Raw genomic sequence first — 15,535 nt, 5'->3', positions numbered from 1 at the left:
AACAGAACACATCAGAGAAGAACTGCTTAATATAGTTAATACACAGGAATATGAACATTCCTTGAAGCACTACATTTTTCATCTAGACTTTAGGGTGTTCCAAGTGATTTTTAGAAGATGTTTTGTCACCTAACTTAAGTCAAAAATGGAGCTTACAAAATAACCAGAGTGAGTACTGTGGACTTGCTATGTTTGAACTACAGTATAAAAAGGGCTTACCCTAAAAAGAAAGGCTTTACCCTAAAAAGAGTAACTAATAAAAGGAAAGCAGATCAGAAATTTCCCTTCCCTGAGCCTACAGGATATGAATGGGAACAGGAAATTACAGGGATCCTGAATTTTTCTCAATATTAGGGTTTTCATCCTTTTTAGTGAAGTAATGGCTATTAATATGATTAAATGACTTAAAATTACAAGATGTGGGTTAGAATAGTTAGCAGTGATAACAGAAAGACAGAAATCAAATTTGTCTAGCACCAAATCTGAAACATGCAATACACTTTTAGTTGTGTCTCTGTCTGGAACAATCAAATTTCTTAAAGTAGCAAGATTTTAATGAACAACAAAAAAAATTTTTAATCTTTAATAAATATTTTTTTTCAATAATAAAGCAGCAATAATTATGCTAGCATGCTATCGACAAATAAAAGTTTATATCCTTATTCTATGTAGCTGAAGGGTTAAGCACTGGGGTATGTATTGATTTGATTTCATAAAATAAAACAGCAACAAGAGTTAATAAAACATTTATAACTGCACTTGATTTAAACCAGCAGTTCACTCAATGTTTTTAAAAAGACTAATAAATCAATGTTCCTATTGAATCCTTTCCTCCCCTAACACATGTTTTACTTGAACAGGAGGAAAAAAAAAAAGCTACATTCTATATTTTAAAAATGCCTAATCAAAAGCATTTGACAGATGTTTTTATTGTAAGGTTACTTGGAAGAGATTAGTGAATAAACATTCAAAGCAGGCAAATGGTGTGCTCCTCTAGGAAGAGTAGAAAGAATATAAATATAATTTGAAGAATCCTTACATGATCTGAAGGGAAGGCTTTGGCTTCCAAAAGAATCTTATACCGTTTTGGTGTAGGCTTAAAAAATGATAGCTGCAATGAAATGGATTTATTGAGAAAAGCATTAATGCACAACTTATACCTGTGTCCATTGTATACCACATTACTTAATTACACATCTCCAGCATTACTTAATTACACGTCTGCATGTCTATCAAGGGTACCTCTGCCAATTAGCCTTATTTCCAATGAATTACAAAAAAGATAAAGGTATTGGTTCATTACATTTATCAATGGAAAAGCAAATTTGGGAGACAATGTGAATCAGATAAAAACAAATTCTCAAACTTTACTTAAATTTTAATTGATAAATTATCTTCCTAGTGCTTTTAATGGTGATTTCTCTATCATGAGGCTGAAATATCATGTTCTATATAAATCTTATTTATATTGATTTATCTTAGTCTGTTGATTTGGTTTCTGGTACATAATATTTCCACTGCTTTATGATTTTATGAGATTTTATTTTAGATCCAACTAAAAGTACCTCAGGCCTGACATGAGACATTTGGCATTTTAGAGGCACCAGGGAGAAGTGGCTTATTTGTTCAGGGGGGCCTTTCTTTTCCCCCCACAGTTCCTAGAAGATAACAATAACAACAATAGCAATGGAATGATTGCTGCTGTTAACTCAGTGTTAATTATTGGCCAAGTGCTAAAGCAATTTTCACATATCACATTTCACCCTCGTGTATACGTACAAGGTAGGTACTCTTGTTCTCATTTTCACAAAGGAGAAAATGAAGATTTAGAAATCACTAAAATCTTGTCCAAGGTCAAACAGACATTAAGTTACTTAGCTAAGAATCAATCCCCAGGGCGTCTGACTTAAAACTATGCTATTTACCATCATGTTTAACATAATTCATGAACATGTCCCTCTGGGGATATTTCATAATAATTTCTTCATTTCATTAAAATAAAATATTAATATAGTCATTGTGCACCTTGGTTACATAGACATGTTTCCAAAAACTTGCTTAAAAATGAAAATATTTTTCAAAGCATCAAGCAGTTACTATAGGCACCATATTCCAAATCAAGAATATATTTGACATCTTAAGGTATACATATTTATTAAGTACTTAGGCAGTATGAAACACTTTAAATACAGTAACTCATTTAAGGTATTAGATCCCTTTTCTCCAAGCTAGTTTTATTTTTTAATTCTTTTTTAACCTACTCCTCCAAAATTAATCTACAAAAACATAACTGATCCATAATCCCACCCTGCTAACGTCCAGCATACTGGAAAACTCTTTCTGAAAACCTCAGTGTTTGCTGGCATTTGTACATCATTGTTTTGTGTGCTTGCAAGCAGTTTTGCTTTTAACCCACTGTGACTTTTATTCCTTATGTTCTGAGATAAGAACTGTTCATCATTTTAAAGCTCTTAGCAAGAGTCAACTCTCCCATGATTATGAAGAAGCCTTTTCTATCATAGTCCAGCATTTCCTGGTAAAAATGAAAATAACCTCACAACTTATTTTTAAATAAGTAAACCACCAGACGCTCATGAATTAAAGATAGAAAAATGTCAGATTCTACAAATGAGTGTATACTAAACATTGGTGGGAAAGGAAACTTACCAGTAGAAGATGTAAATTAACAGTCAAACCATTCATTAGGGCTATTTCTTTCTCATTGGCTCCTGCAGAGTAAACATATCATAATTTAGATTTTTCTATTCATGCTAAAGTTACTTGGAAAAACAAAGTAGGAAGGCTTTGCTCCTTCATCCTTAATGCTTTTAGAGATAAGGACATATCTGATGTGTCATCACAAAGAAATGGAAGTTTTCCCGCTTGACTCATTTTGCCAAATGATATCTGGACTCACATGCACATAGCTAGCTAAAATTATATTTACTTTTTGATATAGTAAATAATAGCAACAAAATAATGAAGCATTTGCTTTTTCCTGTAAACTAAAAATGATTTATCCTATTATCAGGTAGTTTACCAAATTCCCACAGAGTACATTTTTGTGGTAAGTGTATCTCGAAAGAAATCAAGGCCAATCACAGGTTTAAAGCTGGTTGTTTCAAATGTCCAATTAAAACGCACCTTTAATAAAGACAGCTAGTTTGCCAAACATAATTCACTGTTATTGCAGTGAGACATATAGCAGTTTATAAGACAAAAGAGCTAGGAAGCAAAATACAAAGACCTAAATAGCTCTGGGATTTATTCATACACACCGAGATACAAGATAATTAATATAGATAGGTATCATCTGGTGGAGAACACATGCAAAATTAATATATCCACTACACAATCATAATCTGATCTCATTCTTAGTAAGGAGGGTTTGAGTGCTAGAAATAGACCAAGAGACAAAACATATATTGGATACTTAAGAACTCAGAGTGATACAACAACAATAATAATACTTCCTTATTTTTAGTTCTTATGATGTCTCTTAAAAGCAATTAGACCTGTGGAATAGGAAAAATCTATTTAACCACTGACAAAAATGGGTGCCTTAATGTTTGTAAAGCTGTACCAGGTGTTAGAGAACATGTATAATACAAATCCCATATTTCATATCCAAAGAGATATTTCTGTTAGAGTTCCATTTTAAAAGAAGAGACAATAAGTTAAATAATTAATCTAATTTATAGATAGATTTAGGATAAATTCACTTGAAGAGAGGCCACTAGAAATAAGTTTATAACTTAGAAATTTATATTTCAACACAGTCATCTAGTCAAGAAAAACTTTATGTTGCATTTAGCAGATAGATTTCTCCATTTGATCATTTGATGTGCGAGGTTGGTAAACAATTGGTTAGAGAAATATCCCTGGTCATTTGTTAAGGTGAACAGCGTCTGCAGTCAAGAGTCAGTGAGACCAATCTCATTCTACATTCCTAGCACTAAATAAAATTTGTCCTAGACATACAAGATAGATATGAATATGATAACCTTATGTTGCATATAGTGGCATATGTCTTCTCCTACAATATGAAAATCCTTCGGAAATATGTAAGATAAATGCTGCCAGCTTTACTATATTTGTTTCTTTGCATTATGGTATGATTTTTTACTGTTATTTCTAAAACAAAACATTATCTAAGATATCTAACGTAATATTATCTTTAATTCTCTGAAGCTAATTACATGCATCATTTCTGAAAACCATTTATTTCAAAAAATATTTTGGCAGGAAAAGTGAAAGGAGAAAAGGAAGGAAAAGTAATATAAAGAGAGAGGAGATTTCATAGATACAGAAGCATCTGAAAGAATGTAATGAGAAGAAAAAAGAATTCAGTAAGTTAGTTACCACAAAATGAAAACAAAGAAATAGAAGAGGCAGGAAGGGAGGGAGACTTTCTGATGAAGTTTAGACATCCTATTTTTGCTTAACAATTACACTCTGATTAAAATGACTGTAGATTTCTTGAAAATTTTAGTCCTCTAGGGGCGCCTGGGTGGCGCAGTCGGTTAAGCCTCAGACTTCAGCCAGGTCACGATCTCTCGGTCCGTGAGTTCGAGCCCCGCGTCAGGCTCTGGGCTGATGGCTCAGAGCCTGGAGCCTGTTTCCGATTCTGTGTCTCCCTCTGTCTCTGCCCCTCCCCCCTTCATGCTCTGTCTCTCTCTCTGTCCCAAAAATAAATAAACATTGAAGAAAAAAAAATTTAGAAAATTTTAGTCCTCTAAACGATTCAGTGTTCATTGTGGATAACCTAATTTTTTTTTTTTTTTGTAAAGAATGTAATGAACCGTTTGTGCTAGGCACAATTAGTGTAGACATACACTTGACCCTGCTTCCAGCCCACCCCAGCCCCCACTTTCAATGGCATACTAATGGTTGGATCAATTCTTTGTAAATAATCCCTCACTGTCTTGAATAATTTATCTGTCAGGATGCACAAAAATTATCTCATCTTAGAACACTCCAAATTCAACCAAGTACTCCACAAAAAAGATCTCCTCACCTGCTAGTGAACTTTGTGAAGGAGACAGTCTATTTAATGTGTGTGCATATGTATGCAGGTATATGTGAGGATGGTGCAAATATTAAAGTTTCAGAACATTAATGGAAATGTTTATTTCAAATACAACCTAAAAGCACTGAAGAATCAAGGGTTCTTAACATCAAAGAACCACAAATCAGACTTTTTTAGCATATTTTTAAAGGAAAATTTACCTATTCGACCTATCTTTTGATTAAAATTGAATTTCTGAAACCAACAGTTGTTCTTCTAAGATATTTCAGTATTATCATCATGCCATAAGAAAATTTTAAAAATTAAACAAACTGAAATTCTTTCAAGATGGTTTTCCTTGTTCTTTTTCTTTTTCCTAAGAGCTTTTTTTGAATTAATGTTGACACATCAAGAACTATCCGCATTGCAGGATAAAAACATTTCTAAACTTCCTGAAAGCTTATCAAGATTTGAAAATCTTTACTTTAGAAGATCACCCTCTCTTAGAAAAAAAGAAAGTTTCAAGATTACATTGGGAAGCATTGTCTACATACATTATCAACTCCCTGTAAGTCCAATATAGGAGGCTGATGTTCATTACCAACATTTCTCTGCATGTTTCTAATTTTAGTTTAATTTCAAATATTTTGCCAAGAGAAGATGATAGGGCCCCCAGCTGGTTAGTGTTTAATAAGAGGATTCATGATGGATCTCCTACCTGCCATCCATGTTCTGTATAATTTATTAAGCAGATGCAAATGTTATTGTGGATTTGCTTATTTATAAGGTTTGTAGTTAGGCTAACTCTCAGAACTTTCCATTCTGTTTCAAGTAGTAAATTCCTGCCACCTCTGTAGGTAGCTAGTGCATGGTTAAGGATTTGTAACTGGAGACAGCTTCCAGGGATTATTGCTTCTCAGAGGGTCAACCATGAGTTTCATAAAGCAAATTTATGTCCACATTACAACATTTTTATAAGCTGAAATGCATGTATCTAGCCCTTTGTGATTTTTATGCACCCAGGGAAGAGTAGGCTTAATAATAATACTAATAATATTCTTCAGCAATTCTATTTCTAGCATCTTGATAATATGACATTAATTATAAGGGGAATTTACTCCATGTTTTGCAAAATTGTTGGCTCCATATAAAATGTTTTATTAATAGTTTTTCTGCTCATCTGAAATTGGAATTCTTTTCTATGTCTATGAAAAAATATAGGTGCTAATTGTCTCCTCCTCCTCTCCAACTACTCTATCAATTTGTACACGTAATAATTTTTATTACCCTCCTGCTACTTCTTTTAGGGAAATTTTATGGTGAAATAAAGGCTGTGGTTTTAAGAACCTGGAAGATTCTATCATTGCCCCAACTATACAACTTGTCTGTTTGCTCATGACACATTTAGGTAGCTGGGCAACTAGCAAAAATAAATTTGACTTCCGCTGCTCTTTACTGTGCTTACCATATAATTATTTTAATTATTTCATGATTTATACAACATCTACTTCCAACCAGGATTTTAGGTTTCTTTGGTTACAGAGTGAGGGAGCATTATAAAAAATAGCATTAGAGTACAATATATGCAAAGGAGAAACAAACAAAAACTGTTAAATGTTTTTGTTACTTTCAATTCAGTCAAATTTTCTCAGAATTTCCTAGGAATCCAGGCAAAAAGGGAATCTGGGTGGGATTTGCAACAAACAAGATAAATACAAATATATGTAAAAACATTTTCTAAAACGATCTATTCCTAATAAAACAAACAGTGTGAACTTATTCATTTTTCAACTTGTCTTAAGAACCATTTCTCGGGGCGCCTGGGTGGCTCAGTCGGTTAAGCGGCCAACTTTGGCTCAGGTCACGATCTTGCGGTCTGTGAGTTCGAGCCCTGCGTCGGGCTCTGTGCTGATGGCTCAGAGCCTGGAGCCTGTTTCAGATTCTGTGTCTGCCTCTCTCTGACCCTCCCCCGTTCATGCTCTGTCTCTCTCTGTCTCAAAAATAAATAAATGTTAAAAAAAAAGAACCATTTCTCTAATATACACTACTGAAAAAAGTAAAGAAAATTGAAGGATAATAGTGACTAAAACTTTTTTTAAAAAAGTACCAAGTTTTAAAAATATCATTTATAATACACATTTGTAGACACAGTCAATTCATATTCCTTTGGTCAATAAGAAATAGTAGAAATATTTCTCCTGATAAAACACAAATTGTAGAGAACAAAACAGACATTTGATAAAATCACAATTAAACTAAAGATCACCTTCATTCACTGACATTTCAAAAGAAATTTTACAACGTATTTGTCATATGAGGCTTGAGACTTCAATAAGACTATCTACCTTATGTAAATCATTTACTATATATACTTACTATATATAATAGTTACTTATGATATATACTAACAATCATATATCTATAAACAAAATACATAATGTTTCTTGAGCTCCATGTCTACAAACGTGACTGTGCTCATTTCAAGAAGTAATTGTTATCTTTTACAACCCAAATCATTAGGATCAACTGTCTGTAATTCAGTTAATTACAGTTAATACAACATTAAGGACAAAACCACAAAAAACAAAGAAGTTTGTCCCATATGTGTAATAACTTTATATGGTATTTCAAAGACACAGAAAAATCCATAAAAGTAGAGTTGATAAATATATATATTTAATTTTTTAATACATTCAATCTTTTTACTTGTCTAAATAAATCTGACTAGTTAGTGGGCTTTTTTTTTTTTTTTCATTTTCCTTAGTAATTATAATGAGAGGTGGCTCGTTTAAAATTTCAGTGATTGCTGTGATGCATTTGCTGGGCAACAAAATACTTGCATACTTAATAAGTTTCAACAGAGCTATAAACTTTTAAATGGTCAAAGGAAATCTTTTTGCAGGGTTTATTGGCTTCATAAATAAATCTCACAAAATAATATTACCTTCCCACTTGCCTGGCCTGTATATAAATATCCTAACTTGTCTTTAGAGGATGATAAATATTAAGCACAAAACAACAGGATTAGAATGCAGTTTATGTTCTGAAAGCAAACCTCGTAAAGAAAAAAACAATCCACAGCTAAAGAAAACATATATGCTCAGGTCAAATTAATCCAGGATTTCTTCAGGTTTTTTTTTTTTTTTTTATTTCTATGTTAGACATTTGAATGAATGTAATTAGCTTCTAAAAAAAATGAACCCATATGGAAGCATTATTAAACAACTATTTAACACATCCTTAAATATAATCAAGAACTTTCCTCCATCAGAATATACACTCCTCTGGATAATGCTGACACCTGATCAAGTGCTCTGTGTTCTCAAGGACCTGATTGGTCTGGTAGGAGATGTTAGGTTTTCATACCTGCCCTGGCTGGCCAATATTCTGCCCATGGGTCCCAGCCTCAGGCATCGAGAGCTATGCAGATTCACCCCAGGGCTCCTTGCAAAGGTCTGGATTCAAGCCCTGCACACTCAGCTTGTCTCCTTGTGCTGCCTCCAAACTGTGTTTCCAGGCTTCCAACTGCTACTTTGTTGAGCAGCGGAGGTATTTCTGGTCTATAGAGATTTCTATTGATTTTTTTTTTTTTAGTGCTGCTATAAGTCTGTAAATCTAATGTTTTTCTTATCATTTCTATGTGTTAGGAATAGAAGGGATCCCTTTCAGTTTGTATTTAAATCTGTTATTTTAAATGGGAAGTCAATATTCTGATCCTATAATATAACCACATAAAACAGAAATGTATATGGTATAATGATTACTCAACAATGGCTAGTAGGAAATAGCACTTGCTTTTGCTTGCAACCCTTCTATTTGTTTTCAACTTTATGAATACGTAACACTATTTAACACAAAACTAAAAATAGATTTTCCTTAGAAGTCTGGTAATTTGGGCTACATCACACATGAGTGTCTTTTCCACTGTGTATGTGATGGGGTTTGCTGTAAACCCCATGTGCATGTGCATGTGATGGGCCCTACTGAGCCACTGTATTGGGAAAACTCATGTCAGAATCTTTAGGTTGTCCAAATATCACAGAGAAGATGTTAGTAGTTTCCTGCATAGATACTGGATGCTAAGTTAGAACAGAGGCAGGTAAACATTTATTTAACTCTTTTGTTTTCACCAAGGAATTTGTTATAGACTAAACTGTGTCCTGCTGAAATTCCTATGTTCAGGCCTTAACCTCCAGTGTGACTGTATTTGGAGACAGGGCCTAAAGGAGGTAATAAAGTTTAAATGAAGTCATAAAGGTGAGGTCTTAATCCAACAGGACTGATGTCCCTACAAGAAGAGAGACACCAGAGATCTCTTTCTCAATGAGTGTGCACAGAGGAAAGGCCAACTGAGGAGGACACAAAAGGCAGCCACACACAAGCCAGGAAGAGAGTCCAACCAGAAACCAATGCTTGGATCTTGGACTTCTGGCCTCTGTCTTGAACTGTGAGAAAATGTCTGTTGTTTAAACTACCCAGTCTATGGTATTTTGTTATGGCAGCCTGAGCAGAGTAATATAGTATACATATCCTCCCTTTGGAACCTGTTTTTCCCTTCGCCAGAGACTCACCCAGCAGTCCTGGGGTGGGGAGGACTCACCTGACAGCATGGAGTGGGCAAAGGGAGCTGGCATTCTAACTGAATTTTAAACAGACTTACAACACAACTCTCTGTTTTCATCCTATTTTACTCACACTTTTAGAGATGCTTATTGTAATTCCCAAACTTTTGAAGGCTCTGCAGTGTAAAGCAGGTGGCTTTCCATTTTTTGTCATTGAGAGATTAAGATTTGGTTAATTTAATTTTATTTTGCAAAAGCAGTTACCATTTGTCCACCTGCTGTCCAACTCCCAAAATGTTGCTATAATCTCCTTTGCTATTCTATTTGTTCTTCAGGGTTTACACTTTTTTATTTTTATTTTTTTTTAAATTTCATTACAAGTTGTTTAGTGAGAATTCAGTAAAAAGAACACTTAAATGCATGTTCAGTCCTCTATCTTTAACTGGAAATTACCTCTGTTTTGAAGCATTAGTCCCAATGTTTGTTTTGTTTTGTTTTGTATTTCTTTGTGTTATGTATAGATTATGTATAAATATATTAATTTTACTTTTTTTTTTTTGGTATCTTCCTTTAATGGGAGTCCAATGAGGATATCTCATGGGATAAGGGTGTTGAGTATTCCTTTTTTTTTTTTTTTTTTCAACGTTTATTTATTTTGGGGACAGAGAGAGACAGAGCATGAATGGGGGAGGGGCAGAGAGAGAGGGAGACACAGAATCGGAAACAGGCTCCAGGCTCTGAGCCATCAGCCCAGAGCCCGACGCGGGGCTCGAACTCACGGACCGAGAGATCGTGACCTGGCTGAAGTCGGACGCTCAACCGACTGCGCCACCCAGGCGCCCCGGGTGTTGAGTATTCTTACTCACTCTTTTACTTACTCACCATTTGTCCTCAGTGCCTATCACAAATCCTGACAGACACACAGCAGAGGCTCAATAATTATTTTTTGAACAAACTATTCCTCAGGTTTACATGGTGTGCCAATTGCCATAATTCTTTCAGGTTTAAGTCTTACTTTCTTCATTCTAATTCTACTTTGTCCCAGCTCACATTGCTTTGGTTTTCTGATCACTGACCAAGATACAATTGGAATGAGGCACTAAAGATATTTTTATACTTGTCTGTAGAGGAGTGAGGTTTGAAAAGGCATTATGGAAGTTTGAGGTTTCCTCCAAATAGTTACAAATAATAGCACTCCAATTGTTTAAATATCATTAATTTTTTGTTCAATGCCGAAAATATCATACAAGATTTCAAGCAATGCTGAATATTTAACCCAATTAAATATTTTTTTTTAATTTTTTTTAAATTTTATTTATTTTTGAGAGAGAAAGAGACAGAGCACGAACAGGGCAAGGGCAGAGAGAGAGGGAGACACAGAATCTGAAGCAGGCTCCAGGCTCTGAGCTGTCAGCACAGAGCCTGATGAGGGGCTCAAACTTGTGAATCAGGAGATGACCTGAGCTAAAGTCAGATGCTCAGCTGACTGACCCACCCAGGCACCCCCCCCCCCAATTAAATAACTTTTTTCAAAATGTTAACATATTCACCATCTAAAACTTTCCTTGAATATTACCTAGAGTACATACAACTCATTTTAGGAAACACATAAACCAAAGAACAGCATCAACCGTATTATTTCTAATGATTCTCAGCTTAACTTGAAATTTATCACCATGGGGGCGCCTGGGTGGCGCAGTCGGTTAGGCGTCCGACTTCAGCCAGGTCACGATCTCGCGGTCCGTGAGTTCGAGCCCCGCGTCAGGCTCTGGGCTGATGGCTCAGAGCCTGGAGCCTGTTTCCGATTCTGTGTCTCCCTCTCTCTCTGACCCTCCCCCGTTCATGTTCTGTCTCTCTCTGTCCCAAAAATAAATAAACGTTGAAAAAAAAATTAAAAAAAAAAAGAAATTTATCACCATGGATCAAACTGAAACAAGCCAAACCCTGCTTGGCATTTTAGGATTTTAGCATGTAAAGGTTAGTGTTTACTTTATCATGTATAATGAAGTATTAGAAAATTTAAGTTGATTTTTATGAGGTTTATTTAATTACAAATAAATACAATGCATGTGTTTTTTATTGGAGAGTAAATGTTACTGCTAAAATACACAAGAAAAAATAATAAACTATTTTACTTCTGTACTAAATAACCCAGTTATGTTCTCTATAGCCACCAGGTCTCAAAGGTATCCTCACTCTTTACGTTATTGGGTTAAAATAGAAAATCAGGATGTTCTTCAATAAGATTTTTACTTTATAATCTAGGTTTATATCTAAATGGTAACGCCTTTATGATTCTTTTGGGAAAGATCCATTTTGTACTTACCTACAATGTCATTCATAAGGCCTAAAATAGTCTCATCTCCTGTAATCCAAGGACGTTTCCCTAACTCATGACCATAGGCTCCCCTGAAATTGGAAAGGGACATAAACATTATTAGTTTCTTGGAGGGTACTTGAGACTGCCCATGTACTATTCCATTTTTTTTCTCTATTTTAGCATCTAAGATGTTCCTTTTTCTTCTTTATTTTGAAAATTTCAAGACTATTTGAACATTCTACTTGTATACCTGTAAGCATATAGTAAGTAGTATCTACACTAAAACATAGCTACTATTTTTTGAGGCTAAAGATTAAAATGATTACGAATTCAGTTTTTAAATACAGCTACAATCTGTAAACTAAATACGAGTGTATATAACATGACTACACTCATGATGACATTTTAAGTAGATAAATAAACTTGGCAATAATCAAAGCAAACACTGTATCTTGACCTGTTTTCTACCAATTACATCTACCATATTATAGCTCAATTTTATTCTTCTAGTAAGTAAATATCCCCGTTAGGCATAATGACAAAACACAAAATGCCTAAGAGAACTTTAACTTTCAAGAAGTTTCCATTACATGAGGAAGGCAAATACTTTTGAAATACGCAGAAAGGAATTGAAACAAAGAATCAAGGTGGGGAGTGACTTCATGTGCTGTTTCAAACTTGTGCCTTAGGGAACTCTGAACTAGACTGTCCTTAATTCTTTAGGAATCTAAAGACTGCATAAAGTTGTAGGAAAGGCATAAGCATGTATGTTTTGTGTAGTGCGGTCTGTGCCTGGATCTATGCTTGAAATCCAGTGAGCTGGCAGTGGGGACGTGGTAAACATGCTGTCAGAGGTGAAGGGGGGCAGAATATGTCCCCCCGAAACATGTCGCTGTGGTGTATTGATTATCTTGAGCTGCAGGCTTAAAAAAAAAAAAAAAAAAAAACTGCTAATACAGGGAGAGGTTGTCCCTGAACTCCCTTATCTGCCTGAAGACAGATCCCCAAAAGGAATTCAGCTGTCATCAATCCCCTCCCTGGGAGTTTCATCAACCAGAAAAGATTGACTCTTGTCACAGGAAAGGGGACTGGAAGTCAACACCACATCCAGTTGGGCTTTCTCACAATCTATTCTATCTTTTATCTATTCTCCTAAGGGCTCTTTCATCTTTCCTGAAAATCACTTATTCTCTCCTCTGTGGCCTCTCCTCTTATCCTCCTCCTCTTTCCCTATTAAGATAGGATTTAAGCCTGAATTCTAAGTCATTGCGAGGAGTTCTTTTCCCCCCGCACGTGTCTCCCATGTGTACGTAAGGTATACATGCTAATAAATGTGGGGTTTTTTTCTCTTGCTGATCTTTTATTATAGGGGTCTCAGCTAAGAATTCAGAAGGATATGGGGAATTTTTTTTTCTCCCTGAGAGAGCAGTGAGGTAACAAGAGGAAAGGACCCCTGTTTTTAGCTTTTGTTGATTTGACGGTGTGAATATTCCCTGTGGTCCATTTCTTGGCATCCACAAAACTCCTGAATATTTTATGACTGGTTTTCATTGCCTGGTCACAGCCAATTCCAGGTCACCACTGGTTATGACACTATATGTATTAGAAGCTGATAAGGCCTGTAAAAGCAAAAGTAAATGGGTGGCGATATGTACCTTAAAGGATTGCAATGGAATAACATGTAACACCCCTTTTCTGACTATTCCCTAACGTAAATCTAATGCTACAACTCCCTTCTTGGGCATGTGGGTTACAATGCAGTTTTTAAACTAATATTTTGATTACCGTATAAACTGACATGAGGGAAGAGGACTTTCTTTGAGGACAAACAGAGACTGTAAGAACTGAGGAGGAAGAGAAGGGCAATTGCTAGCTATTATTATTCATATTATTATTAGATAGCCTGCAGCTTGCCTCTTCTTGACTTCCAATATAAATGCTAAAGACAAAAATCATTATCATTAAATGGTAGTTAAAGGCAGATACTTGGATCCTTTTTTATTTTAATCACACAGAGCTCCATGGCCTTGCTGATAGCACAATACATCTTATTACATTTAGGTAGTAAAATTCTATGTTCTGCCTCAGAGAATTTATATCTCAGAATATTATGCCACCTACTTCTCACTCTGGTAGACACCGTGGCAATAATCTTTAAGAGTATGTTTCTTCTTGCAATGCATTTGCCATCTCCCCCCCTTTAAAATATCACACACAGAGTCTGCTTCTTCATTTTGTCAGTCTACTAGCCTGGGGTAGTGAAATGTATTTAGGAAGTTGTTACCCCAATAAACTCCAACTAAAGTGGCCTGTCTTTATAAAGAGTTGATGTAGATTACAGTGCAAGTTTAAACATATGTATCAGAGAAAACGATCGTATTGCTCTCATTCAAAACTGCCTAAAATACTTGCAGCACAGTTGGAATGTTCTTTTACAAGTGCTGGAAAGGAAAAGAGCATGGCAAACAGTTCACTCCCCATGGAGGCATAAATCATTCCCCCTGAGTGAGGTGCTCTCTGAGATGTCTATGGAGTGCTATCTGCTCACGAAATTAGATCTCAGGACGTAAAAGCCTATTAGGAAGTTAATAGTGGATCCTCTTTGAAATAGGACCATGCTTTAACCATCCTACAAAATAAAAATTAGCCCAGCTTTTTAAAGCTCCTCCCAGACCCGCCCATGAGTAAATAAATAAGACATTAATGATTGGCCAACACAGATGTCAGGAAAATCTTTGTAACATGTAATTCCATGTACTTTCTTATTCATGCTGAAGGCTGGCAGACTATGCCACACTAAAATTTGCCTCTTTGGCATAAAGAATACCTTGAGCTGAAGGCACCTGATGAACAGCAGGTGCAGGGACTAGATTCCTCTGAACTCCCCCATCTGCCTAAAGACAGGTCCTCCAAAGGAACTCAACTATCATCAATCCTTCCCCAGGAATTTCATCAACCAGGGAAGATTGACTCTTTTTCCAGAGAGGAGCCTACAAGTCAACACCACACCCAGATGACTTTGTCACAAACTCTCAGGTCTCCCATCTATTCTTCTAAGTGCTTTACATCCTTCCTAAAAATAATTTATTCTCCTCTATGTGGCCTACATTTTCCTCCTCTCAAATGTCACCAATTTTTTTTGGTTTTCACTTTTTTTTCCTGCCATGCTCTCATGCATATAATATTAACAATTAATAAATATTAACTATTTCTTATTAATCTGTGTGTTGTCAGTTTATTTTATAGATCAGTTGTTGAATGTAGGGGGTAGAGGGAGCATTTTTCTCTCCTAGAATACACTTTTTTTTTTTTTTTTAACAGAAACACTTGAATTGAATGAAACTGTAGTGTTGGCAGGAGCATGCCTCTCCCACGTGTGTCACCAGCACCCTCCCTGCACACATTGCCATGTCAAGTCAGGCATTGTCTGAACACTAGGCGGTTTGTTCCTAATGTGAAATTCAGTGGGCTATTTTCTTAAATAAGTCGACCTAAAATGTCACAGGTCTTAGAAGAATCCCCGTAAAGATACAAACTGGGTCAAGTCTTTGCGCCTATGAAAAAGAAAGAAAACCATATACCTTGTAGATATGACAATGAAAAAAAACGTAAAGTATTGTGATTATATCTTAGAGACAATATACA

At 35.4% G+C, this 15,535-nt stretch overlaps 1 protein-coding gene across 3 annotated transcripts in view; it reads right to left on the bottom strand.

Moving 5' to 3' along the window:
* The window catches only part of KYNU (kynureninase), a 121,017-nt gene that overhangs the window by 69,889 nt on the left and 35,593 nt on the right, over nucleotides 1-15,535 (bottom strand). For all 3 annotated transcript variants that reach the window (XM_045479688.1, XM_045479685.1, XM_045479687.1), the window contains exons 4-6: nucleotides 11,897-11,979; nucleotides 2,668-2,729; nucleotides 1,040-1,111 (exon numbers count right to left, since the gene is read on the bottom strand). In XM_045479688.1, coding sequence (XP_045335644.1) covers nucleotides 1,040-1,111; nucleotides 2,668-2,729; nucleotides 11,897-11,979 — 217 coding nt within the window. The remainder of the gene's footprint in view (nucleotides 1-1,039; nucleotides 1,112-2,667; nucleotides 2,730-11,896; nucleotides 11,980-15,535) is intronic.

Source organism: Leopardus geoffroyi, chromosome C1, assembly GCF_018350155.1.
Source record: "Leopardus geoffroyi isolate Oge1 chromosome C1, O.geoffroyi_Oge1_pat1.0, whole genome shotgun sequence".
NCBI classification, from domain to species: domain Eukaryota; kingdom Metazoa; phylum Chordata; class Mammalia; order Carnivora; family Felidae; genus Leopardus; species Leopardus geoffroyi.
The sequence above is the reverse complement of the archived record's forward strand: the minus strand, read 5'-3'. Positions and strand labels throughout refer to the sequence as shown.